We start from the raw sequence: 27,541 nt of genomic DNA, 5'->3' as shown, positions 1-27,541 counted from the left end.
AATGGAAAAGACTAGCCATTCAGCTGCAGAACGAAGCTGGGGTCTTGGCTTTAGAACTTTCAATGTCGTTAGCATTAGGCTGGGCAGCAAGTGCCTTTTCCAGAGTAGGCCAGAGAAGATAAGTCCAGTTTGTTTTTTAAGGCTTGGGTCAGCTCTGTGGCCAGCAGCTCGTGGAGGGACACACCATCGTGGGAGTACACCCAGTTTCTCCCAGTCCAGTCCTAATGCTTGGGGCCGCTGGATGGTGAAGATAACCAGATTTGCTTGTTTGGGGTCTGCTTGTTGATCACGTACGTTCCTAGATCTCCACCCAGTTTAATTGTTAAAACACCACTCCCAAAGGAGACCTCATAGTCTTCAAATGTGTAAGGTTTGTCTGCAAGGTCTTCAAAAACTCTGCTAAGGAGTCCAGCGTCTTCTCGGCCAGTCTTTCATAGGTGGTATCGCCCAGAGGGCCAGTGTCACCCAAAGTTCCCGTTGTCCTCAAATTCATCCAAAAGACACACTGCTTTTTGACATTCAGGATCTGGTTGAGGCAGCAGAGGCTCAGACTGGGCTGGCTGGCTGTGCCGGCCGCAGCGGTCCCGGTGTGCAGGCCCCGGCAGCCGTAGAGCTGGGGGTCCTTCATTGGCCGTGGGGCCGCGGCGTGGGCCTGCGAAGAGCCCGCGGGCGCTGAGCAGGGCAAGAGGCTGGCAGCCGCTTGGCGCCCAAGCGTCCACATTCTCCTCGCGATCTGCGGCCGCTCATTTTGGCCTCTTAAGGTTGCCCTCAGAACTGTCCTGACGCTGGTGGGTGTGTCATTTAGCATATGCTGATATATTACAACGAGCGTATAATGAAGCTCAAGGTCCACTGGAAGTTGAAATTTCCACCACCTTGGACCTAGTTGGTTCTAACCAGTTTATGTCATATCCTCAACGGCTAAGTCATTCTTTTCAAGGTTGTGCCCTGCCCACTTCCCTCCTGTTTCACCTTCTTTCGCTTAGCATGTTTTTGAGGTTCTTCCAAGTTGTAGCATGTATTAATACTTTGTCCCTTTTAATGGCCGAATAATATTCCATTGTATGGACATGCCATAGTTTGTCCATTCATTTGGGTTGTTTTCACCTTTTGGCTATTGTGAATAATACTGCTATAGACATTTGTGTTCAAGTTTCCATGTGGACATATGTTTTCATTTCTCTTGGGTATCTACCTAAGAGTGGAATTGCTGGCTCACGTGGTAATTCTATGTTTAACTTTCTGATGAACTGCCAAACTGTTTTCCACAGGAATGACGCACTGAGCTGCTGCCCATGGAACTCACTGGCCTTATCACGTACTCACCCAGTTCATGGAAGTGCAGGAGATCTGTGAAGACTTAGTTTTGGCTCCAGATTTAGCAAAATAATAAATTAAAAGATAACCTGAAAACTCTCTTACAACAAAAATACAGACTGCTGGTCAAATTAAATTTTTTTAAGTATTAAAATTTTTTATTTGTACCTATTTTTGAATGTATAATAGGGGTCTGTGGTACATAGTACAAAAGGTATTAAAAAGTAAGTAAAAAGAAAGAATCTGTTCCCCACCTACCCAGTCTCTTCCCCAGAGGCAACTACCATTCCTAATGTCTTGTGTATCCTTCCTGAGTTAATTGGTAATTTTGCAAGCAAATACATATATATTAATAAAAATTATTCTAAATGCAGAGCAGAGGTAAAAGAAAACAGGAAGTGGGACTTCCCTGGTGGCACAGTGGTTAAGAATCTGCCTGCTAATGCAGGGGACACAGTTCAAGCCCTGCTCTGGGAAGATCCCACATGCCGCGGAGCAACTAAGCCCATGCGCCACATCTAATGAACCTGCACTCTAGAGCCTGCGTGCCACAACTACTGAAGCCCGCGCGCCTAGAGCCCGTGCTCCGCAACAAGAGAACCCACCATGATGAGAAGCCTGAGTACTGCAATGAAGGGTAGCCGCCGCTCCCCGCAACTAGAGAAAGCCTGCGTGCAGCAAAGAGGACCCAACGCAGCCAAAAATAAAAATAAATTTAAAAATTAACTAATTAAAAAGAAAACAGGAAGTCCCCAGATGCCAGAAATGAAAATAGAACTGAAAAACAGCATGGGGAGCGCTTGAACTGCTTAAGAGGCTACCCAGGAATTTAGGAGTTTAATGCTCATGTGGGCAGAGGACCGTGATCCCAGGGGAGGCAGAGAATTGGAACGGAGGCCCCTACAAAGCCCTGGAAACCTCAAAGAGGTGAACCTTCAGCGAAAAGCTGGGCTAGAAAAAAATTCACCCGCCAGCATAGGGTGAAATAAGGAGGCTTATCTCTTTTGTCCAATGGGAAAAGTGCTTCAGTCTGGGCCTGCGCTTTGCACAGGGTTGGCTCTAAATTTACACCACCTGCATGATCTGGGGGGCCAGGCAGAGAAATGAGTGTAAATATTCCCCCTGAGCCATGGAAGTCAAGTATGGCCCTTCCTCACCTGGCACTGTCCTCACAGGTAAAAGAATGAGGCCAGGACTTTATTCAGTACCAGACTGATTGCTATACAATTTCCTCTTGCCCTTTACCCTTGAACGTCCCCAGAGCCCTGCTGCTCCTGCTGCTGCAACCCCAAGACTCCCCTGCATTCAGGCCCAAAGGACGAGGACTTGTGTTGACCCAGCAGCGTGTCCCGTGTGAACGGTGAGCTTGTCCACTCTAGCTGACTTCCATTTCTGCTTCTGTGCTGTGTATGGACAGAATCTCCATTGGTCTGATTAACATCCTCCCAGTAATGGGGCCACCTTCCTTGCTTTTCTGCTCCAAATCCAAAGTGGGCATCCTGGTGGATGAGAGAGGGATGTGTGTCAGCAGGCTGAATCCTGTCCTCATCCCACCTCCCCTCATTCAACATCAAGGGTGACAGGCCGCCTCCCGGAGCTGGGAGGAGAATGGAGCTCACCTTCCCCAGGGGAGACAGACTCTGAACACACAGAGGGACCCCGGAGCCCAGAAGACAGCACCAGCTAGCTGATTCTCATCATAGTGGAGGAAGAGAGCATTCCTCAGGGAGGCAAGGGGAAGGCATTCCAGGCAGAGGGAGCAGCGTCTGGAAAGGCATGAGGCAGATGGTGTGTGTGGGGAACGCTGAGAAGCCCATGGTGTGAGCCTGGGAGAGAGGAGGGGAGCGGGGAGGGGTCAGACCATGCAGGGTCTTGGAAGCCAGACAGGAGCTTTTTTTTGTTTTCTTTTAAAGTAGCACTTAAATTAGTGTGATTGGATCATTGGAGGAAGGTGTGTATTCAGCAGGGGTTGGCGATCCTAGAGGCTGTCTTAGAATTGCACCTACTGCACTCACCAATGCCAAAGTGAAAGCTTTGCTTATCTGCTGGTGCCTGACTTACGTCCTCCCCTATGTGACAGAGGATGTCACAAGCCTGCATCTGACATTAATTAATTAATTTATTTATTTATTTTTGCTGTGTTGGGTCTTTGTTTCTGTGCGAGGGCTTTCTCTAGTTGTGGCAAGCGGGGGCCACTCTTCATCACAGTGCGTGGGCCTCTCACTGTTGTGGCCTCTCCCGTTGCGGAGCACAGGCTCCAGACGCGCAGGCTCAGTAGTTGTGGCTCACGGGCCTAGTTGCTCTGCGGCATGTGGGAGCTTCCCAGACCAGGGCTGAACCCGTGTACCCTGCATCGGCAGGCAGATTCTCAACCACTGCGCCACCAGGGAAGCCCAACAGGAGCTTTCAAACTCTATGCTGAAAGCATAGCAGGGGAAAGTTTTAAGTGAGGAAAAAGGACAAGAATCTTTAACTGGGTCACAGGTGTGCAAGGCACAGAACAGAGCCACAAGCCCCTGGGATGGATACTGACGCTTTTATCCAGCCTGTTGCCCTGGGTGTACCTGAGGAAGGTGGGGCTGATCACCAGGACCTGGGGAAGAAGGGGGAGCGGGCCAACCTGGGGCCCTTCCCACAGCAGCCCGAAGCTACATCTTCCTGCCTCTCGTCCCCTTACCTGGTCTTTTCTATCTTCCATTCTACTAGGGAACTGGACCATCTTCCAAAATCTAAGGAAGAAGTAGGAGGTGGGGGAGTTTCAGCAGCCCCTGAGACCTGCGAAGGTCCTGCAGGTGCTCTCAACAAGCCAGCAGAGGGTCTCCCTGGAGCCCCCTCTGTCATCCCCTGCAGTGACCTCTCCTTACCCCCCATACTAAGAACGTCTGGGTTCCCAGACCATCACCTCTTCACTCAGAGCATCTGAAGTCCATGCCAGAACAAAGAGCTTCAGGAGCAGCAGCTCCAGCTGGCTCCAAGAACCCTGGTCCCTGTCATTCCTGTGGGAGACAGACTGTCCTGTGGTTTGGTTCCCCAGCATCTCGAAGCCCTGAACAGGATCCTGGTTCATCCTGGGAAGGAAAGCAGAAACTGACAAAACTCTGGGGGCAGGCCTGGACGTCCAGTCCCCTGCCCCCTCCTCAGTGCCCACCTGGAGACCGCGGTGCGACTGGCGCTCTTGCCGAGGCTGGCGGCCCACAGGATCTTCGAGTTCCCCACCGATGCACAAGTTCCACAGAAGAGCTCAAAATGGCTCACCGAGGGCCTGGGAATCACATTGAACAGCTTCTCCCACACTCTGCCCAGCTCGCTTGCTGAGTTCATGCCCTGAAAACAGCAGGAGGGAGGAGATTGGGGGTTGAGATCCAGGTATTGGCCCCCGGTGGAAGGAAAGCAGAGCTAGGTGGGTGAGACCTCCATCCGGAGGTCAGGGGTTGAGGCTGTGAAGATAGGAGGCACACGAAGCCAGGGCCGAGGGCAGGAGTTTGGGCCAGGAAGTGGGAGGTGGGCTGGGCCTGGGAAGGACGGGATGGGCTGGCCCAGTGTTGACCACTGACCAACCACGAGAGCACAGCGTCAGGGCTGGTGGGCTCTGCTGCTCCCGTGAGGCGCCCCATCGTCTTCTCGTAACCTACATCAAACCAGTTCCCTCCAGCCGTGTGGTGGCAGACAGAGTCGTTGAGGGTCCCGGATGGGCAGCCACATTTCCTGAATTTGAACGGAGGGCAGCTGCAATGCTGTGGTACCACCTTCATCCATTTTTCGTGGGGTGCCGATTCCGGCTTCAGATCCAGGCAGGGGGCCATCAGCCACAAGATGAGCATTGAGGAGATGCACAGGACAAAAATCTGCCAGCAGCACTTCATGTCTGGCCCAGGCAAAGGCTCCAGTGGCAGGCAGCTGACTGGCTCCTCTACCTGGGACTGGGAGAGGTGAGGAACTGAGGCCACAGATAGCCCCCCAACCCTCTGTCTTGTTGGCTTCCACGGCTCCCCAGCCCTCCACACCACACCTCCTCCTAACCCCTCATCTCCCACTTCCCTATCCATTTGCTCACCTCCAAAGGGGACTCTGGCTGGGCCTGGGATGGAAGGTGTGAGAGCAGAGAGATAACGTATGGTGTGTGCCCTATCCTCCCTGCAGGAGGAAGGCTGAGCTCTCAGTGGGGTCCTCAGTGCCACTGGGTATATCATGGCTCTCATCACAAAGTACACATTGTGACCTCCCTCCTTTAGGCACAAAGCCACCATTCTAGCCTGTCTGTCACACACAAGCTGCCTGCACTGAGTGCAAGATCCACGCGGATAGAGACTGACCTTGACTGTCTTCTTTACCTCCGAATCCCTAAGACTGAGAATCATGTAATAAATATTTACAGGAAACAGGAACAGAGTGGAGACAGAACCGTAGATACTATTTATGTGTGAAGCCCCCTCTCCAATAGTGTATCTTCGGCTCAGGCCTCTCTTCTCTTCTCTAGACTCCATACCCAGCAGCCTGTCGCACCTCAGCTTAGATGTCTCAGAGACCTGTCACCCTGAGCAAGCCGGAGACAGAACTCATGATGCTCCCTTTAAACCAAGCCCTTCCCAAGACTTCTCTATCTCAACAGATGTTCCTCCATTCAGCCTGTTGTGGAAGCCAGAAACCCATGCGCTATCCTTGACTCCTCCCTCTCCTATGATTTCCAAATCATTTTTTAAAATTTATTTATTTATGGGCTTCCCTGGTGGCGCAGTGGTTGAGAATCTGCCTGCCAATGCAGACGACACAGGTTCGAGCCCTGGTCTGGGAAGATCCCACATGCCATGGAGCAACTGGGCCCGTGAGCCACAATTACTGAGCCTGCGCGTCTGGAGCCTGTGCTCCGCAACAACAGAGGCCGCGATAGTGAGAGGCCTGCGCACCGCAATGAAGAGTGACCCCCACTTGCCACAACTAGAGAAAGCCCATGCACAGAAATGAAGACCCAGCCCAGCCATAAATAAATAAATTTTTTTTTTTTTTTAAATAATACACAATGTATGTATTTATTTATTTATTTTTGGCTGCCTTGGGTCTTCAGTGCGGCGAGCGGGGCTTATTCTTCCTTGCGGTGTGTGGGCTTCTCATTGAGGTGGCTTCTCTTGTTGCGGAGCACCGGCTCTAGAGCACAGGCTCAGTAGTTGTGGCGCACAGGCTTAGTTGCTCCACGGCATGTGGGATCTTCCCGGACCAGGGCTCGAACCCGTGTCCCCTGCATTCTCAGGCGGATTCTTAACCACTGCGGCACCAGGGAAGCCCCCCATCATTGTTTTTTTAAAGAGAGGATTTGCTGGGCTTCTCAGTCATTCTGGAAGCCCCATCCCTTAACCAATATGCTCTCAAACCACTGTTAATTTTTCTCTTCTATTATTATAAAATATTTCAAGGACACTAGTGAACAATATAATTAACAGCACTAGAGTTATGAATATGACATTATATTCATTATATAATGAATATAATGACATTCATGTAGCCACTATCCATTTTTTTTCAGATCTTAACATTTTCTCTGTTTTTGGTGTTCTGGTGTCTAGGTGTGAATATATGCTTATTTGTTCCATTTGAATAGATTCAGGCTTGTTGAATATGAAAACTCATGCCTTTCCTCAATTCTGGCTAATTCTCAGTCATATCTTTCCAATATTGCCTCTCCCTCATTCTCACTACTTGCTCCTACTAGAACTCCTATTAGTCATATGTTGGATTTCTTCATTCTGAAACTTTTATATCTATGATCTTATTTTTCTATACTACATGCTGGGTAATTTTTCCAGCTCTTTCAGTTCCATATTTCTCTCTTTAATTTTGTCTAATAGGCGGCTTAACTCACTGATTTTTGAACTTAAATTACTATATTTTTCATTTCTAGCAATTATTTTACATTTAAATTTATTTTCAAGTATTCCTTCTTCTTTACATTTTTATTGTTTCTTAAGTATCTTTAATCACTATAAACTTACTGCTTTAAAGTTTTTGTTTTGTTTTGTTTTGTTTTGTTTTTGCGGTATGCGGGCCTCTCACTGTTGTGGCCTCTCCCATTGTGGAGCACAGGCTCTGGACGTGCAGGTTCAGCGGCCATGGCTCACAGGCCCAGCTGCTCTGCGGCATGTGGGATCTTCCCGGACCGGGGCACGAACCCGTGTCCCCTGAATCGGCAGGCGGACTCTCAACCACTGTGCCACCAGGGAAGCCCTTACTGCTTTAAAGTTTTTATCTGAAAGTTCTATGATCTCAAGTTGATAAGCATCTAATCATGCTGATGTTGTTGTCTGTGAATCCTGATCATGCTGGATTGTGTCCTCATATGTTTGTAATGTTAGATCAGGTGCTCATTTTTAGCAGGGTTTTATCCTTGAGAATGCTATGTGGCTTAAATTGTGTGTGTTCCCTCAGAGCACTTTCATGTTTACATCTGCCAGGTACCCTCAATTTTATGCTAACTTCTCCACTTTGGAGCTTTCAGGCTAAGCAGAGAATATAAATCTAAACCTCAAATGTGAGGACAGGCCTGTGATTATGATGTCACAGCAATGTTTAATTTTTCTGTGCTCTTGTGTTCCTATCCAGGACACAGGTTGAGACAATCTCAAGCCTTCTTTTTTTCTTCCTATACAAGTGGATAATTTTTTCCCAGACTAACCTTTTCTAACTCTGTCAGGACTCCATCGTTTTATTGAGGCCTCATCTGGCTGTCATCTCCTCTCTATGTAGGCATCAATATCCAATACCCAAAGAAGACCCCCACCCCTAGCTATTGGTTTGGCCGAAAACTTTTTGGCCAACCCAATATTTTGACAATGATTATAAGGCAAGTACAATATGGTCATGGGGCAGTTCAGGCCACATTGATTAAAAAATACTTTGTGAAACCATTTTTTTCCCCATCTATTTGACTCCAAAAAAAGTTATTCCCTTCCAAAAGCTTTCCTAAAACTAATGTAGCATCTTACCAAATTACAGCTCCTAACACATAATACTCTCCGAGGAACAAGATTTATATGAAAGGGCTTTGTAAACTGTAAACATCTATGTTAATATAATTATTATGTGCTAAAAAAAAGAGAGAAAGAAAGAAAGAAGAAAGAAAAGAGAGAGAGAGAGAAGGAGGGAGGGAGGAAGGAAGGAAGAGGAGGGGAGGGGAGGGGAGGGAAGCCTGTAGATTACTGACACACTAGCTCCATTAGTCACCCCTCCCTGTCCTGTTCCCAGAGCCACAAAGCCAGCTCATAAATTTACTGCTTTTTTTCAACCCCTTCCCTTTTTTTTTTTTTTTGCCATATGTGGTCCTCTCACTGTCGTGGCCTTTCCCATTGCCGGACGCGCAGGCTCAGCGGCCATGGCTCACGGGCCCAGCCGCTCCGCGGCATGTGGGATCCTCCCGGACCGGGGCACGAACCCGCATCCCCTGCATCGGCAGGCGGACTCTCAACCACTGCCAACACCTTCACTTTTAACCCCTGGGAATTTCTCTTCCTTTGTCACCACTCAGCTATACATTCAAAGGGATACTTGTTACTCAGCATTTCAAGATGTTTTACAGCAGGAAGGCTCCCACGATTAAGTCTGTATATTACTGGAACTAGAACCATTACAATTAATTTTCTCACTGATCATTGTTTTATGATATATGTAATGACTTAAATGACATTCTACAAACATTGAGAGAAGGTTCTTTCTTGAATGGATTGTATCATAGTGTGAATAAAAGGTATTTGCCCGAGACTCTTCTTAATCCAGTGCTTCTCAAACTTGAGCATGATTATCTGGAAGCCTTAATTAAAAACAGAATGCTGAGCCTCATCCCCAGAGTTTCTGATTCAGTTTTTGGCATTTCTCACAAGTTCCCAGGTGATGCTGCTGGTCCAGGGACTGCACTTTGAGAACCACTGCCTTAGCTTAACATATCCAGGGCTTCCCTGGTGGCACAGTGGTTAAGAATCCACCTCCCAATGCAGGGGACACGGGCTCGAGCCCTGGTCCAGGAAGATCCCACATGCCGCAGAGCAATAAAGCCCGTGCGCCACAACTACTGAGCCTGTGCTCTAGAGCCCTGTGCACCACAACTACTGAAGCCCACGCACCTAGAGCCTGTGCTCCACAACAAGAGAAGCCACTGCAAAGAGAAGCCCACGCACTGCAACGAAGAGTAGCTCCCGCTTGCCACAACTAGAGAAAAGCCCTCGCACAGCAATGAAGACCCAACGCAGCCAAAAATAAATTAATTTAAAAAAAGAAACATATCCAGCCAGCAAAGTATTTTACAGAGAAAAAATGCTTCCTTTCATGGAAGGAATTGTATTTCTGCTTTCTAATGAGGGGCTTATAATGTTTTCCTTCCACAGCCTGCAATACTTTCCTAACTGGTATCTCTGCTTCTGCTCTATCCATCCCTCATCCATTCTTCACCCAGAAACTGGCAAGATCTTAAATTAATTTCCTACTTGAATCCTTAATGGCATCCCACTGCATCAGAATAAAATCCAAAATCCTCACTCATCTCACACATTTTCCAGCCATTCTGGCTTTTTCCTGTTCCCAGAACTTTCCAAGTTCCATCTTGCCCCAGGACCAGTTTCTCTTCCTGGAACATACTACTCCCTCCTATTTGTACCCTCAGCACTTCACCTCCTTGGTTCCTTCCCTTTCTTCCAGTCTTTTTTTTTTTTTTTTTTGTGGTACGCCGGCCTCTCACTGCTGTGGCCTCTTCCTTTGCGGAGCACAGGTTCCGGACACGCAGGCTCAGCGGCCATGGCTCATGCACCCAGCCGCTCTGCGGCATGTGGGATTTTCCCGGACTGGGGCACGAACCCTTGTCACCTGCATCGGCAGGCGGACTCTCAACCACTGCGACATCAGGGAAGCCCCTCTTCCAGTCTTATTTTAAATATCATTCATTTGGGGGCTTCTTCCCTGACCCCTGTATTATTGAAGTCCCTTAAGAAGCTCTCCTAATTAGGCCCTGAGACCCCCTAACACAGCTGTGTCATGATTCTTCCTTCTCAGGGGAAGCAGTGGGCTTTCTACACTGCAACTATTGTTTTCAACTCAGATACACTGAGATCTCTATTTCTCCCAAGAGAAGGAGAACATGTAACACCTACAAATATACCTATTTCTTTAATGATTCAGGAAAAGTTCATTTATCAGTGCCCCAAATAAGGTGAAAGAAGGCTGTGACTGGGCTGAATGAACTAATGAAAGGGCCTGAAACCTTCCCCTTCTCTGGTCAGGCTTGTAGTCTACAGCTACACGTGACCAGTGACCCTCCTCTTCCTGCAGCTCTGTGTGCAGAGTGAGGCACCACTGTGTAGCCCCCAGCTGCTCCCAAGGCCAAAGGACCCCACCTTGAGGGAGAGGGCTGAAGCATTAGGGGGAAGCCTGACATTGTGAGGAGCAAAGTTTCCAACTGGTCAGTATCTTGGTCTCCTGTGACTTCTGTGTCATGGCCAACTAAAAGGACTCCATAAAGGGAAGGACTACCTAATTCTACAATTCCTAAAGCAGAAAGCCTCCCACCCTTGTTGTCCCTATTACAGTTCTCTGCTTTTTCCTTCAGAGTACAAGGCACATTCTCCTTTAGGTAGTTTATTAATTAATTACTTTATTATTTTTTTCAAAATATTTTTATTGTGGTAAAATACACATAAAATTTACCATTTTAACCATTTTAAGTGTACAGTTCAGTGGTATATACATTTTTTTGTTTGTTTGTTTTGTTTACCTCTCCCTACCCCCACTGAAAGCTCCTCAAGAGTAGGTATAAACCATATCTGTTTCATTCACCATGGTATTCCATAACACAGGGGAGAACTGGGAAATAGGAAGAGCTTGATAAATATGTGTTGAAGGAGTGAGTCACTTAGCATGGCGCCCCACTGAGGAAGGAGGGCTTGGAAGTGAAACAATGAATAGGCACAGAATTGACATAGACATACGGCAGAGAGGAGAGGACAATTTCTGTCAACATTGTCCCTGGGCATCCAACTGAGAATAGACTTCTCGTGCACTTGGTGTTGGTAGCTAATGCGTGGAAAAGACCCAGGCTCTGGAGTCAGAAAAACCAGGCCTTGAACCCCACCTTTGCCCCATTAACTACCCCTGCAACCTTGGGCAAAGTCAATCCAGCTCTTGGCTTTCTCATCTATAAAATGGGATTTGAAATAGCACCAACTTCCCAGGGTTGTTCTGATGTAGAATGGACGACAGCAGTTGGCATGTTGTCAGTTTTCAGTTAATATGTATTAGTCCCTTCCTTCTCCCCTCCCTAGCAAACTGCAGCCTGCGGGCAGAAGCAGGGACTCAGCTTCTCCTGAGTTGGATTGCCAGAATGCACCCAGCTGGTGTCCCTTCTCCTTTTCCTGGAAGCCTTCCCTGACCCAACGTGTCAGTCATTTTCTTCTGTGGACTCTGTCCACAGTCCCCTATACCACCTTTTATCAAAGTTCTGGTCTAATGCCACTGAAATGATTTCAGCCACGCACCTCCACTAGCCGTGCTCAGGCTGTTTCGGTAAAATCAACCCCAGAGGCCCTGGCTCCTAGAGTACTTTGAGGTCCAGAAGAAATGGGTTGGAATCAGGCCCTGCCATTAATTCCTGTGATCTAGGGCGTTACTTAGCTTCTCCAGGCCACAGTTTCTCCTTCAGAAAATGGATATAAAAGTCACACCTGGGCTTCCCTGGTGGCGCAGCGGTTGAGAGTCTGCCTGCCGATGCAGGGGTCACAGGTTCGTGCCCCGGTCCGGGAAGATCCCACATGACGCAGAGCGGCTGGGCCTGCGAGCCATGGCCGCTGGGCCTGCGCGTCCGGAGCCTGTGCTCCGCAACGGGAGAGACCACAACAGTGAGAGGCCCGCGTACCGCAAAAAAAAAAAAAAAAAAAAAGTCACACCTACTTTACAGAGGTGATTCTCAAGCTGTAACTGCAGGGAATCACCTGGGAGCCATTCCTAGAGTTTCTGATTCATCAGGTTTGAGTCGGGGCACGATAACTTGCATTTCTAACCAATTCCAGGTGATAATGGGGCTGCCGCTTGGGGAGACTGAAAACCACTGTTCTAGGAGCTTCCAAGTTCCAAGAGTCTCATGTGAAACTCGAGGCGCAGTTCCTGGCGCAAGGCAAGCGAATGCTGCTGTTACTGTGTCTACCCGGCCGAGTCCTCCTCCGGGGACCCTGATCCGCAGAAGACCTACCCCCCACCCTGCCTTCCCTCGCTCCCTTACCGCTGGAGCCCTCTTTAGCCGCTGGACAATAGCGCCGACAGCACGGGTGGGCGGGGCGGCCTGAGTGAGAACGAGGGCGAAGGGTGGGGCCGAGCGTACGCATTGCTGCGCCTGCGTGCAGAGAGGGGGCGTGGCTCAAGCTCGGCCGGAAGCGGGAGGCTGCAGGCGCGGGCAGGCGGGCGGGCAGGTTGGCGTCCTCTTTCCGGCTGGTCCCCATGGAGGCGCTGGGGAAGCTGAAGCAGTTCGATGCCTACCCCAAGACTCTGGAGGACTTCCGGGTCAAGACCTGCGGGGGCGCCACGGGTAGGCCGTGGCGGGGTCGGGGTGGCGGGGAGTGGGGTGTCCTAGAGGTTGGCTGGGGCGCCTGGAACCTGCGCGGCCTGCCAGGGGCTGAGGAAGAGGAACAGAGGCCCTCCTGACCCTCGCTCCCTGCCCGCAGTGACCATTGTCAGTGGCCTTCTCATGCTGCTACTGTTCCTGTCCGAGCTGCAGTATTACCTCACCACTGAGGTAAGGGGCGGGGCCTAGTACGTGGAAGGGGCTTGGCGTTCTAGAGGTAGGCGCTTTAGGGGATGGGAATGGGGAAAAAGAGGCTTGGGGCCAAATCTTACTGAGGTCGTCCTGCCCCAGGTGCATCCTGAACTCTACGTGGACAAGTCACGGGGAGATAAACTGAAGATCAACATTAATGTGCTTTTTCCACACATGCCGTGTGCCTGTGAGTACCTCACCATGGGTGGGAGTTGCAAGTCCCAGGGTTCTCAGGTGGGCTTCCAGGTTCACACCTCCAGCCTTAGGTTCTGGACAGGACTCCAGGACAACCTCCTTCCCCTAATCCACTGCTGCCCCAAGACAAGCCCAGCATCCCCATTACCCTCCAAAACCCGGATTCCCTTGCCCTTAGGTTCCCAGTACCTTACCCTGATTTCCTGCTTCCAGATCTGAGCATTGATGCCATGGATGTGGCTGGGGAGCAGCAGCTGGATGTGGAACACAACCTGTTCAAAAAACGGCTGGATAAGGATGGCTTTCCCGTGAGCTCAGAGGCGGAACGTCATGGTAACTGGGGGGAAGAGACCAGATCTCAAATCCCAGAGCTGGACAAGCCCAAGCACTACCTTCTGGCAAGTGGGCTGTGCCCGGCCCAGTGACAAATGAAACATCTAGGACCCAGAGAAGTCAAGTGGCTTGCCTAGGGTCCCCCAGCTATTAAGAATCAGAGTGGGCTGAAATCCAGTTTTCTAGCCTAGTATTGAGAAGAGTACTCTTCAGGGCTGTCATTCTCAGAGGTCCCCAATCCCTGCCTGTTGTGGTCTGAGTAACAGAAGTTTGAGGATGGGTCCTATGTGCTGTTGCCTTGGCAGAACTCCTCTAGGTGGACCCACGCTTCTCTGGGTGTTGCTTCCCTGTCCCATAGACTGACTGCAGCCCTGAATGCTCTTCCCTCTTGGAATGAAGGATGGCTTAAGGTTGAGCTTGTTCGTGGGTTAGATTGCCTGCATTCGGATGTAGCTCCGTCTCTTGCCGTCTGTGACCTCAGCTATTAAGTGGTGATAAACACTTGTACCCACCACGTGGAATTGTAGGATCAAATGAAGTAATATGTGTACAATGCCTAGTACAGAGTGTCTGTTCACTTTTAGCTTCCTTTCTTCTCTCTGGGTGTCCTCCCAATGCCTCCATTAAGTCAGTTTTCCTCCATAACAAAACCTTCCTGAAAGCTATGATTTTTCACACTTTAGGGATTCCTCTGTTGGTGAGCTTTATCATTTATTTGTTCAACACATATATGTTGAACACCAGTAAAACCAATAGAATTGGCTGTAGGATTGGGTGTGGGGTCAAGGTTGATTCCAAGGCTTTGGTCTGAGGAAATGAATGACTTGATGACCAGAAAGGAGGAAGAGGATTTGTGTGTGTAGGTGGGAGAGGTGGGGGAATATATATCCACTACTGCGTAACGAGTAACCCCCAAAGTTAGTGACTTAACACAACAAACATTTATTTTCAGTTTCTATGGGTCAGGAATTCAGGAGTGACTTGGTTGGGCTGTTCTGACCATTGCAGTTGGCAACACGGAGGTCACTGGAGACTGAAAGGATTAGTTTTGATACTGTTGGGGATGAAAATCTAACCAAAGAATAGAAAAGGAAGTGGAGACATCAAGTATAGATGACCCTTCCAGGAGTCTTGCTGTGAGACAGAGCGGAGAAGTGGGGCTGGAAGAGAGTGCATGCGGGTTGGTAGGTTTGGTGTTGGGATTAAGTGAGGTTCTGTTGCTTCTCTTTTTTTAGTGGAAATTGAAAGCAGAGTCATTAGCTAAGAGTGGAGAAAGGGGAAGGGATTTTGGAAGCCCAAGGAAAGGGAAAAAGATAGAAATTAATCATCGTGGGGAACGGGATAGTGAACTGATTATTGAAAGGAAGTAGGATTGCCAGGCAGTCTTAAGGGAGGCACAGGAAAGAAGTAGGCACAGGGAGTTGAACTCAACTAGGATTTGAGTTTTGCTTAGACTTGTATGACAAAGGGAGAGAGGAACAAATGACTTGTGATTATGTGCAAGAGAATAATTGCATCAGTGGACCAGAGAATTTATTTTCCAGCCTTGTAGAGATATAATTAAAATATACCATCGTGTAAGTTTAAGGTATACAATGTGATGATTTAACATACATATTTGTTATAAGATGATTACCACAATAGGGTTCGCTAACACATCCATTACCTCACAGTTATCTTTTTTGTGTATGTGGTGAGAACATTTAATATGTACTCTCAGGGGCTTCCCTGGTGGTGCAGTGGTTGAGTCTGCCTGCTGATGCAGGGGACACAGGTTCGTGCCCCGGTCTGGGAAGATCCCACATGCTGCAGAGCGGCTGGGCCTGTGAGCCATGGCCGCTGAGCCTGTGCGTCCGGAACCTCTGCTCCGCAGCGGGAAAGGCCCGCTTACCGCAAAAAAAAAAAAAAAAAAGATGTACTCTCAGCAGCTTTCAAGTATACAGTACAATATTGTTAACTATAGTCACCATGCTGTACATTAGATCCCTAGAACTTATTCATCTTATAAGTGAAAGTCTGTACTCTTTGACCAACATTTCCCCATTTCCCCTACCCCCCAACCCCTGGCAGCCACCTGTCTACTCTCTGTTTCTATGAATTTGTTTTTTTTAGATTCTACATATAAATGAGATCATACAGTATTTGTCTTTCTCTATCTGACTTATTTCCCTTAATATAATGGCCACAAGTTTTATCCATGTTGTTGCAAATGGTAGGATTTCCTTCTTTTTAATGGCTGAATAAAATTCCAATATATGTATATGATATATATAAAATATTCTAATATATATGATATATGTAATATTCATTATATATATATACACACCATATATATATACATACCATACACACACACACACACACACACACACACACACACACACCACATTTTCCTTATCCATTCATCTGCTGAGGGACACTTAGGTTGTTTTTTGTCTTGGTTGTTGTGAATAATGCTACAATAAACATGGGAATACAGATATCTCTTCAAGATACTGATTTCTTTTCTTTTTTTGTATCTATACCCAGAAATGGGAGTGCTGGAACAAATGATAGTTCTATTTTTAATTTTTTGAGGAACTTCCATATTGTTTTCCATAATGGCTGTACCAGTTTCCACTCCCACCAACAGTGCACAAGGGTTCCCTTTTCTCCACTTTCTCATCAATACTTACTTCATTTTTGTTTCTGTTTTTTCTAATAATAGATATTCTAACAGGTGTGAGGTGATATCTTGTGGTTTTCATTTGCATTTCTCTGATGATTAGTGTTGTTAAGCACCTTTTCATGTTCCTGTTGACCACCTGTATGTCTTCTTTCAAAAAATGTCTATTCAGGTCCTTTGCCCATTTTTAATTGAATAAATTTATTTTTTTGCTATTGAGTTATATGAGTTCCTTACATGTTTTAGATATTAATCCCTTATCAGATATATCATTTGCAAATATTTCTCCCATTCCATAGGTTGTCTTTTCATTTTGTTAATTGTTTCTTTGCTGTGCAGAAGCTATTTACTTTGATGTAGTTGCACTTGTTTTTACTTTTGTTGCCTGTGCTTTTGGTGTCATGTCCAAAAAACCATTGCCAAGACCAATATAGGAGTTCTTCTTACCTTCCAGTCTTTAATCCATTTTGAGTTAATTTTTGTGAGTGGTATAAAAGAGGGGTATAATTTCAATCTTTTACTTCTGAATATCCAGTTTTCCTGGCATCATTTATTGAAGAGACTGTTCATTCCTCATTCGGACCATAAAATTTAAACACGGAGGGAAGTGACGATGTGAAGGGGTGATAGTGTCAGTGGTGTCAAAGAATTGGTAGATTCTGGGTACCAGAGAAAGTGATGTGGGAAAATGAGGATAAGATTGAAGATTGGGATACTTGAAATTGAATTTTGGAAGGTTTGTGGTAACTGGTAATAACTGAGTATGGAAATGCGTGGCTGAGGTTGGATGACAAAAGTAGAAAGATTATTGGAGGACAGGAGGTCAGGGTATTGAATATTGAAATCGCCAGTTATGTTGAGGTAGTTAAAGGCAGGGAGCCAGGTGCAGAGAGAGCAGTCTTAGGACAAGCACCATGGTTAAGGGCTTACACTTTGGATTTAGAGCTGAAATCTGCCACTTACTGTGTTGCATTGGGCGAAATCACTTTTCATCTCTGAGCCTCAGCACCTTCTCAAGTACTATGGGGATAATAACCTCCACCTTCAGAGTCATTGGGGGGTCTTTCCCTATGTTTTCTTCTAGGAGTTTTATGGTATCAAGTCTTACATTTAATTCTTTAATCCATTTTGAGTTAATTTTTGTGAGTGGTATAAAAGAGGGGTATAATTTCAATCTTTTACTTCTGAATATCCAGTTTTCCTGGCATCATTTATTGAAGAGACTGTTCATTCCTCATTCGGACCATAAAATTTAAACACGGAGGGAAGTGACGATGTGAAGGGGTGATAGTGTCAGTGGTGTCAAAGAATTGGTAGATTCTGGGTACCAGAGAAAGTGATGTGGGAAAATGAGGATAAGATTGAAGATTGGGATACTTGAAATTGAATTTTGGAAGGTTTGTGGTAACTGGTAATAACTGAGTATGGAAATGCGTGGCTGAGGTTGGATGACAAAAGTAGAAAGATTATTGGAGGACAGGAGGTCAGGGTATTGAATATTGAAATCGCCAGTTATGTTGAGGTAGTTAAAGGCAGGGAGCCAGGTGCAGAGAGAGCAGTCTTAGGACAAGCACCATGGTTAAGGGCTTACACTTTGGATTTAGAGCTGAAATCTGCCACTTACTGTGTTGCATTGGGCGAAATCACTTTTCATCTCTGAGCCTCAGCACCTTCTCAAGTACTATGGGGATAATAACCTCCACCTTCAGAGTCATTGGGGGGTTGAAAAGAGACAATATTTGTAAAGTACAGTGACCTGTATTCAGCTAATATTTAGTATTCACTGTTATTGTTTTATTACTATTACCGTTATTGAAAGAAATAATATATGTGTAGAAATGCTTAGTGCCTGACACATAGTATACATGATGTAAATATTAGCTGTTATAATGTTTATTAACCCAAAGGGCCCATGCAAGGGTTAGGAGTATAGATTTCACTGTGCCTGCCCGCAGCTGATGCCCCTGCCTCTGCCCTCCCCTTAGAGCTCGGGAAAGTTGAGATGAAGGTGTTTGACCCTGATTCCCTGGACCCTAGTCGCTGTGAGAGCTGCTATGGTGCCGAGACGGAAGACATCAGGTGAGCCAGGGTCGGGCATCGGGGTGGGGGGTGGGGAGCTGGGCCCCCATCAGGTGCTTTTTGTCAGTCATCCTCAGCCTTTGTTGGACTCTGTGGTTTAGACCAAGAATTTAGACCGGATGGGACAGGCTGCATGCCTTGGTCCCTGATCCCGGTGCAGGCGACTGAGGCTCTGTGGCCAGGCCCTACCTGGGGGCTGCAGAGCTGGGGACGAAGTTGAAGTGGTCCTTGCTCTGGTTCAGAGGTAGTCTCTGGAGTCCAGCTGCCTGGGTTCTTCCCATGGGTCCTTGGGCCAAGCTACGTAACCCTCTCTTGTGAAGGGGGACCATAATGGCACCTTTCTCATAAGAGTCACATAAGGAATATGTATGTAAAGCAGTGAGATGGAGGGCCCAGCCCAGGTTATTAATTAAGCCTTCCATATATGGTAACTGCTGGTTTGTTTCTCAGGCCCTGACCCATGAAAGGCTGATTCACCAGGTCTAGGGCAGGGCCTGGGAATATGTATTTTTTTTAAAAATTTTTAGGTAAAATATATATGACATAAAATTTACCATTTTAACCATTTTCATGTGTGCAATCCAGTGGTATTAACTACATTCATAGCATTGTGCAGCCATCACCACAATCTGATCTAAAACTTTTCATCACCCCAAAGAAAATGGGAATATGTATTTTTAACAGTCCTGCTGCCACTGAGGAAACATACTTTGAGAACACTGGATGGTCAGGGCTGAGGCTGGCAGAGGCTTCATTAGTGGGCAGAACTGCTTTATTTCCCAAGGTGCCGGCACTGTTTCTGTGCCTCTGTGACATTCTCCCCCTGCACCTCCTCCCCTACAGGTGCTGTAACTCCTGTGAGGATGTGCGGGAGGCATATCGCCGTCGAGGCTGGGCCTTCAAGAACCCAGACACTATTGAGCAGTGCCGGCGAGAGGGCTTCAGCCAGAAGATGCAGGAGCAGAAGAATGAAGGCTGCCAGGTGTACGGCTTCTTGGAAGTCAACAAGGTACAGGAGGAGCCGAGGCGGGACAGGGCCAGCTAGGCTGTGGGTTGGCCCCACTCCACTGTGAATCGAGGGGACAAAGGGAAGGGAGGAAATGGCTGGAGAATGAGAGGGCATCTCCCCTACAGGTGGCGGGAAACTTCCACTTTGCCCCCGGGAAGAGCTTCCAGCAGTCCCACGTGCACGGTAAGTGACCCGACATCAGCTGGGAGCTTTAGCCCCTGGACACCTGGCGAGTTTGAGTGCCCCTTCGGCTCCCTGCTGCTCTTTTGTCTTTGGCCCAGAGCAGACCCTGAACTCAGGGCAGCAGTTTGGTAAACAGTTAAGAGCACAGGCTGAGGAGCCAGACTGCCTGGCTTCAGATTTTAGTTTTAGACCTTACAGGCTGTCTGAAACTTTGAGAAATTTCCTTAACTTTTTGAGCTTCAGTTTCTTCCTTTTTAAAGTGGGGATGATAGTACTCATCTCCTATGCTGTTTGGGCAGGTTAAAGATGATAGCACAGAGCCTGGCTTGTGGTAGGTATTTATTTAAATGGTAGCCCCCAGTATCAGATGACCTGTGTGTGAGGCTTTGGGGGAAGCAGATCTGGTTTGGGACCCAGGTTCTGCCTCTCCCACGCTGTGTCGTCTTTAGTACGTATTGAGCCCTACTCAACTTCTTCTATAAAATGGGCCTGAAATAGTGCCTACCTTACAGGGTTGTTCACAAGGATGAATACATGAGATTTATTCTCATTCATTTATTCATTTGTACATTCACTAGGTATTTAGTAATCACCTGTTGTGCGCCATGTGCTAGTCTAGGTGCTAAGGATACAACAGTGATCAAAACAAAGTCCCTGGGACTTCCCTGGTGGCACAGTGGTTAAGAATCCACCTGCCAATGCAGGCGACACGGGTTCAATCCCTGGTCCAGGAAGATCCCACATGCCACGGAACAACTAAGCCCGTGTGCCACAAATACTGAGCCTGCGCTCTAGAGCCCGGGAGCCACAACTACTGCAGCCTGTGTGCCTAGAGCCTGTGCTGCGCAACAGGAGAAGCCACCGCAATGAGAAGCCTGTGCACCACAATGAAGAGTAGCCCCCGCTCACCACAACTAGAGAAAGCCCACACGCAGCAACGAAGACCCAATGCAGCCAAAAAAAAATTTTTTAATGAAAAAAAAAATAAAGTCCCTGCCCTCGGAACATTCTAGTAAAGAAACAGACAATAAACAAGTATGTAAAATATCATATGCTATTAGGTAACTCAAACCCAGAAAGGCAGGATAAGGATGATGGGGCCGAGAGGTTGGGTGAGACGGTGTGTGAGTACTGTTCCATATCGGGTGGTCAGGGGAAGACTCTGATGGATGACATTTGAGTGAAGACCTGAAGAAAGTGAAGGGACCGGCCCTGTGGATGATGGGGGTGAGGTGTTTCAAGCAGAGAGAATAGCAAATGCAAATCCCTAAGGCAGGAATGTGCTTGGTGAACTCGGCACAGTGAGGAAGTGAGGGTGGCCAGAGAACAGTTAGCTGAGCTGCGTGGTTAGCAGTAAGGTGCGGGAGGTAACAGGGCCCAGGAGGGCACTGCAGGGACTCGGGCTGCTGCTTTGCATGAGATGGAAGGCTGTCATGGGGCTCTGAAGAAGAGGCACGTGATCTGACTTAACTTTGAAAAGACAGGCAGCCCTCTGCTCTGTGGAGAAGACGGTGGGCCCGGGTGGGGGGTGTGACGGAGGAGGACAGAGGCAGAGAGGCCGCTCAGGAGGCTGTTAAGGCAATCGGTTCAGGCACCAGGTGATGGGGGCGGGGCCAGAGTGGTGGTAGATGTGGTGAGAAGTGACTGCAGGTATTTTGAAGGTGGAGCTGCTGATGGATGCGAAGGTGAGAGAAAGAGGAGTCAAGATGACTCTGAAGTTTTCTACTTGAGTAACGAGAAGGATGAAGTTACCATTTAGTGATGGGGGATGACTCAGAGGAACAGGTTTAGTTGGTTGGAGTGGGGGGCACAAACCCACTTTCAACATGTTCAGACCAGTGGGATGTGGGTGTCATTTTAGACACCTCAGATGTCAAGTAAGAAGTTGGCCATTCAAGTTTGGAGTTTAGGGGAGAGGTCTGGCCTAGAGATACAAATGTTGGGAGTCATCAGTGTATTAAAACCATGGGACTGAATGAATCACCTTCTGGGTGGAGGTGAGGGTAGATGGAGAACAGGAGAGCTCAGGAGCCTAAGTGCCGGGCCCCAGCATTAGAGGACAGGGCATCAGGAGGAAGCAGCAGAGGAGACTGCTAAGAAACACCGAGGAGATGAGAGTGTGAACCAGACATTCTGAAAGCCAAGGGATGAAAGTGTTTCCAGAACCGTATCAGACGCTTCTGGACATCAAGTACACGACCATTGGGTGTATAACGTGGCAGTGGTCATTGTGACCTTAACAGAGCAGTTCGGGTGAAGTGCCAGGAAGCACCACTGAGTGGTTCAGGAGGGAATGGGAGAGGAGTGGAGCCAGTGAGCAGAGGCAGTGCTTGTGGGGTTTGTTCTAAAGGGAAGGGAGAGAGTGGGCTGTGGCTGGAGGGAAATGTGGAGTCACGGGGGGTTTTGTAAGATGTGTGATGTAGCAGTGTGTTAATATGCTGTCAGAAGTTACCTCCTGAAGAGAGCAGAAGCGATGCTCCGGAGATGAGAGAGACATTTACTGGAGTGAAGTCCTTGAGAAGGAAAAGGAAGACAGAATGTAGTGCCTTAGAGGTGTAGAAAGCCCCAACTTGGCAACGGGAGGAAGGGCAGATCTACACAGGTTTGGGTAGGTTGGCAGCTGAGTGATGTGAAAATCACCAGGAATTGTGACAGGACCATCGTATGGGAGAGCGTGACAGTGGCTACAACTCTTGAGAACCAGCATGGGAGGACTGACCGGCAGTTCTGTATGGATCTCCAGCAAACAGATGGGGATGGGAGGTGGTATAGTGTTCCAGGAGCTGCAGACCTGGAGACTTTTAGGGAAGATCAAGGGACAGTGATCTGGAAATGGCATTAAGGAGCAAGGAGGACCTCTCTTAAGGCCAAGGAGGAGGACGGGTGTGGGAGAGAAATAGTCACTGCTTGGGGTCTGCAAGGGAAATAGCGCTCTCAAGGGAGAGCTGGGCTGCCGCCAGAGCACAAGGTGGAGGGAAGGTTTGGAGGTTGAAGATGTCGAGGTTTTGCTGATGAGTAACAGGGCACATGGAAGGGTCTGGGAGAGATGGGAGTCAGGATTATACTAAGGGGATGTACAGAGCTACATGGTGACAGGAGTCCAGGGGATGAGAGATGACCTGGCAGTCCTGAGCTGCCCGGTGACGAAGGACAGCAGGAGTAACAGGCCTGATGGAGATGGCGCTGCTGGTCTTTAAGGCAGTCGGGGATGAGGCTGAGTGTTGGAGAGGAGCAGGCAGGTGGATCTGGAGGGGGCCGGGGAAGGGTGGTCTTACTGGGATTAGGAAGACGATCAGCGTGGAGCTGTGGGCGCAGGGCCTGCAGGTGGTGCGTCTCTGCTTCTCTGTCTGGGCTGTTGTCATAGTCAGGGAGCCCAGGGCAAAAGGCACTCCATATCCTAGAAGAATGTTCGAAACACAGAACTACAGTTGCCCGAGGCCAGAGGCTGAATTGAAGGCCTGGGAGCTAGTTTCTGACATTGTGTTGATTGGGGAAGAAAAAGGGAAGATTGTAAAGTTTACCAAGTACTTTCCCATCTTAGATCCTGCCTGGTCCTCAGGACAGCCCTGTGCAGAGGGGAACACCAAGGCTCAGAGAGGCCAAGTGATTTGCCCAAGGTCACACAGCTAGGAAAGTGACTTTCCTAGGTCTAGGAAAGACCTAGCTCTAGGTCTTTTGTTCTTCCTAGGCCACCGTACTTCTGCCCCCAAGCCCCCTTGCCCTCTTCTCTGGCCAGGGAAGGGCTCCTTTGGGGAGGGGACCAGGAGGAGGCTTGTTAGCTGAGTCCAGACCCTGCTGCTGAGGCAGGAATATCCAGTCTTCCCTTCTCCCACATACCTTGGTCCGTAATTCTCGTAGTTCTTGTTGTGAAGCTCTGAATCTTTTTTCTCTTCCTCCCTTCTCTCTTCTTCCCTCCCCCATGCTGCAGTACATGCTGTGGAGAGTAAGTGGCCCTGCCCTCCCAGGGAGACCAAGCCCCCATTTCTGGGGCAGCCTGCCCTCCCAGGATGGGCGGAGGTGTGGATGGGCGGGATGGCTGCCCGGTGACTATAAAAAGCAGTGGGATGTATCTTTTAGGTGGGGTTCCTTGTAGCAGGGAGGGATCAGGGTTAGAGGGCAGGAAGAGCTTGTTCTGGAACAGAGGGTGCAGGTTGCCTGTGGGATTTCCTTTGGTGGGTTGAGGGTGAGGGCAGAGGAGGCAGGGAAAGAGCTTGGACCACATTCTCAGGTCCCACCTCACTCTGGGGTTCAGCGATTGGCCATCGGCTCTCGTTAAACCTGAGTCAGTGGGTTTTCTTTCCTGAGATGCAGGCAGGGCCTTGGTGGGAGCAAAGGCCTGGAGTGATGCCTGTGAAGGGCTCCCTGTGTATGTGAGGGAGGAAGTGGGGCCTGTGGAGGGCATGGACTCTCACGCAGGCCTGCGGCAGGCCTTCTGGCTGCCCTCAAGCAGGGCCAGACTGGTGAGTGAATGAGGGGTAGAGGACGAGACAGGTGGGTCACAGCCCAGAGGGAGGAGTGAGGAGGCCCAGGCGAGGGTGTGGGGAGCCTGCTCCGCCTGCTGACATCTTCTCCTTTCTCTCCTAGTCCATGACCTGCAGAGCTTTGGCCTCGACAATGTACGTACCAGGTAGAAACCATGGAGGGTGGGTGGAGGTGGAAGCATGCTGCTGCCTTCATTCTCTGTAGAGACATCCTGGGGTGGGGAGCAGATATAGAAAAATAAACCATGTTCTGACAGGGGGTGCAGTCTGAGGGTACTGGCGGTGACTTTTGAACTGAGATCCGCGTGGGCTGGAGACAGGGGATGGGCTTGGACAAGAGCATCCGGGAAGAGGGAGCCTTGGGGTGAGGTCAGGAGGGTTGGGGCACTTCTAAGGAACAACAGGGCCATGTGGTTGGATGAGGATGAGGCTGGAGGGTTGGCAGGCCGGCCAGGGGGTCTGGACTTTCTCCCAAGCAGTTGGGAGGCTGTTGGCTTACCTTAAGCAGGGTTATGACATAATCAGATTTGCACTTTTTTAAAAGATCCCTCTAATGGCTGTTTGATCTAGACAGGAGCAGGACAGGCGCCGGAGCTGGGAGATCTGGGGCGCCTCCAGGCAAAGCCAGCACCTGCCACACAGGGCCCATGTCCAGTCTGTGCTTGGCTAATGGGTGGGTGCAGCCAGAGCCTCAAACTCTGGAGCCCCAGGAGCCCTCAGACCCTGAGGAAGGAGTTCCTAGGTGGGGTGGGGGTGCCTCTCTCAAGCAGGTTCTCCTAGGCAGGGCCCAGCCCTTGGCCTATCTCTACACACCCACTCCCCAGACCCAGGTGCCCCTGTCTGCTCCTGTCTGAAGAGCCTTTGAGAGGGAGGGGCCTTTCGGGGCCTCGAGTGCTCCAAGACCCAGGAGCTGGTGTTGCTTGCAGATCAACATGACCCACTACATCCAGCACCTGTCATTCGGGGAGGACTACCCAGGCATTGTGAACCCCCTGGACCACACCAACGTCACTGCACCCCAAGGTACCAGCCTGGGAGGTAGCCTCCAGCTACCCAAGCCCTGCCTGCACCCACGCCCAGTGCCCTCTTCTCCCTGCAGCCTCCATGATGTTCCAGTACTTTGTGAAAGTGGTGCCCACGGTGTACATGAAGGTAGATGGGGAGGTGAGTCTGAGGGAGCTCAGACATCCGGCACCCTCTTGGTGCCAGGCACCTGAGTTCCTTCAAGCTGGGAAGCGGAGTCCTGCTCTTATCCCCATATGATGGGTGACAAGGTGAGGCTCAGAGAGGGTAGGTGATTTGCCCTCACAGCCAGAGCTCAGGCCCCAGGCTGTCAGATTTCAAAGCACTTTTCCTACTTGCCCAAAGTACCTCCATCCACTCCTCCCGTGTCCACTCTCTGTCTGCCTCACTGTCCCCCGTTATCTGCCCTGAGCCGGGAGCTAGCAAGGTCAACCCTCCCGTGCCCCTTCCTCCTGTCTCTGCTGTGGCCTGTGGAGCAGCATCTCTGCAGACTGGTAGAATGCAAGCAACTGAGCAGAGAGGAAGTCAGGCCCAGCCTCGCCAGGAGCTTGTGGTACAGCCTTGGAGAATTACTTCTCGCCCCTGGACCCCCATTGAGAGGGTCCACCAAACGTAGCTGGGATTGAGAAACTGTAAAGAGCTGGCGACTGGAGGGGAAGCTGGGATGGTCAGGCTGGGAGAGGGCATCTAGGTGGTCCCCAGGCCTTGCAGTGTTTGTTTCCAACGTGGGGCCTCGTTTTCTCCTCCACACAGTCAAGGCACTGCAACACCAGGGGTAGGAGCAGGGGTGGGGCGGCAGGGTTGGGAGCCAGGTCATAGACCCAGCCCTGGCCCAGGCTCCCCTCCCGTCCCAGGTGCTGAGGACAAATCAGTTCTCTGTGACCAGACATGAGAAGGTCGCCAATGGGCTGATGGGCGATCAGGGGCTTCCTGGAGTCTTCGTGCTGTACGAGCTCTCGCCCATGATGGTGAAGCTGACGGAGAAGCACAGGTGAGGGCGGGGGAAAGGGAGGGGCCTGGGCCGGCAGGGAGTGGGGTGCCTGCTGACCCTCCCCCGCCCCTCTGCCAGGTCCTTCACACACTTCCTGACAGGCGTGTGCGCTATCATCGGGGGCATGTTCACAGGTTAGAAGCTCGAGGGTGTCTGTCTGGGGTTCAGGGCTTGGTGGGGAGTGTAAAGCTTGACTCCCCCCACTAGGTTTTGGTTGAGGGAGGAGGGGCACTTCAAGGGCCAAGGGTGGGGATGCTGGCCTGGCCAGTCAGGTGACAAGGCCCGGAGGTCAAGCCAAGAGCCCACCTGGGCCAGTGCCAGCCCTCGTCTCTCTCCCCAGTGGCCGGACTCATCGACTCTCTCATCTACCACTCGGCTCGAGCCATCCAGAAGAAAATTGATCTAGGGAAGACAACATAGTTGTCCGTCCCTTCCCCCGCAACAAGTCCCTGTTTTTCTTTGGCCTTGTGGTCATTTTCCCAGCCTCTTACCCCACCCACCCCGCACACCCCCTCTGCAGAGAGTCAGTCGCAGCCCCAGGTTGGTAAATCTATCAATTGTGATAGTACTCACTGGTCTCTGTGTGGTTCGTGGGTCTGGCTGGAGCGTGGGAACAACCCTAATCACAGCCACTTATCAAAGGCAGTCAGGACTGACTTTTCAGAGCCAGGTGCCTCTGGGAGCCCCACGTGGATGTCCCTGCTTAATAGGACTTGATTCAAACCAGACTGATGTTCATTCCACAGCCCCACCATCAGTCCCTCCCACCGTGGCCTTCAGGCCTTTTGGGTTCAGCCCCAGGGCTTAGATGGACCTGTCCAGGATGAGCTTCCTGGAGTCATCCTGGCCCCCAGCCTTGTGAGTTTCCGACCCCACTGGTAATAGGCCCTGGCTGCAGGCTGGGGATTGCCACCTCAGTGGTGGCTAAAGCTGGGGCCCCTCCCTGCCACCCTGGGCTCAGTCACTTGATCCCCTCCTGCTCACTGACCCTGCGACGTGCCAAGTGCCTGCTGGCTCCTGGTGCCCAGAAGGGTACAGCTAGGTCCTTTGCAATTTCCTGGGTGTACATAGAACTGAAAAGCGGGGAGGGAAGGTAGCGGTGGCCATTCTGAAGCAGGGCTAGCATCAGACTCTGGCTCTGGACCTAGTCAGGCCTTCCCATTACAGCCCTTAAGATGTGTCGGGAAACCGGCCCTGAGACCTCACCACTGCACAGCCCAGGCAACCAGGGACATTAGTAGCTGGTCAGTTCAGCCAGTCATTTCTCAGGGAGTTTCAGTGTAAGACAGTAGTGGGGGGAGAAGCGGAGGACAGAAAGCAGAGTAGGGCAATGACAGCAAAACTTCTGGAGGCAGCCAGACATGAGACCCAGCTCTGATGTGGCCACTTACGAGCTGTGACCTTGGACGTGTTATTGGTGGACCCTTGTCTCATTTATGAATTGCGGGTGATATTGTCAGCTGTAGTGAGCCTTGTTTTTTGGTCACCC

The 27,541-nt window shown here is 49.7% G+C and overlaps 2 protein-coding genes and 1 pseudogene across 3 annotated transcripts; 1 reads left to right on the top strand and 2 right to left on the bottom strand.

Annotated features, from left to right (window-relative positions):
• Positions 1-74: 74 nt before the first annotated feature.
• Positions 75-721, bottom strand: LOC103083810 (frataxin, mitochondrial pseudogene; annotated as a pseudogene).
• Positions 722-4,189: 3,468 nt separating this feature from the next.
• On the bottom strand, positions 4,190-12,779 carry LOC103071061 (uncharacterized protein C20orf173). Its single transcript, XM_082931442.1, is given in 5 exon segments — positions 4,190-4,385; positions 4,466-4,641; positions 4,872-5,462; positions 5,464-5,543; positions 12,563-12,779. Coding segments are annotated over 5 exon segments (1,260 nt in total).
• ERGIC3 (ERGIC and golgi 3) lies at positions 12,699-27,510 on the top strand. Of its 2 annotated transcripts, XM_007447772.1 has the most exons (14): positions 12,699-12,865; positions 13,002-13,072; positions 13,193-13,280; positions 13,502-13,621; positions 18,272-18,365; positions 19,209-19,374; positions 19,500-19,557; positions 23,486-23,500; positions 24,142-24,173; positions 24,965-25,061; positions 25,138-25,202; positions 25,916-26,052; positions 26,131-26,186; positions 26,393-26,472. In XM_007447772.1, exons 1-14 carry the CDS (start codon positions 12,778-12,780, stop codon positions 26,470-26,472), a joined length of 1,167 nt encoding a protein of 388 aa, XP_007447834.1. In that variant the 5' UTR covers positions 12,699-12,777. The 2 variants fall into 2 exon arrangements, with proteins under 2 accessions (XP_007447834.1, XP_007447835.1); XM_007447773.1 differs by lacking the exon at positions 23,486-23,500 and having other exon boundaries at positions 26,393-27,510.
• The last annotated feature ends 31 nt before the right edge of the window (positions 27,511-27,541 follow it).

This window comes from Lipotes vexillifer, unplaced genomic scaffold (assembly GCF_000442215.2).
Source record: "Lipotes vexillifer unplaced genomic scaffold, Lipotes_vexillifer_v1.1 scaffold397, whole genome shotgun sequence".
In the NCBI taxonomy this organism is placed as follows: domain Eukaryota; kingdom Metazoa; phylum Chordata; class Mammalia; order Artiodactyla; family Lipotidae; genus Lipotes; species Lipotes vexillifer.
Note: the sequence above shows the minus strand (reverse complement) of the source record. Positions and strands in the feature narration are given on the sequence as shown.

Bases quoted from the DNA above. Each gene is read 5' to 3' on its own strand.
- ERGIC3 (XM_007447772.1), top strand. From the start codon at position 12,778: ATGGAGGCGCTGGGGAAGCTGAAGCAGTTCGATGCCTACCCCAAGACT. The intron at 18,366-19,208 runs GTGAGCCAGGGT...CCTCCCCTACAG, and splicing joins GCCGAGACGGAAGACATCAG to GTGCTGTAACTCCTGTGAGG. The intron at 26,187-26,392 runs GTTAGAAGCTCG...CTCTCTCCCCAG, and splicing joins CATCGGGGGCATGTTCACAG to TGGCCGGACTCATCGACTCT.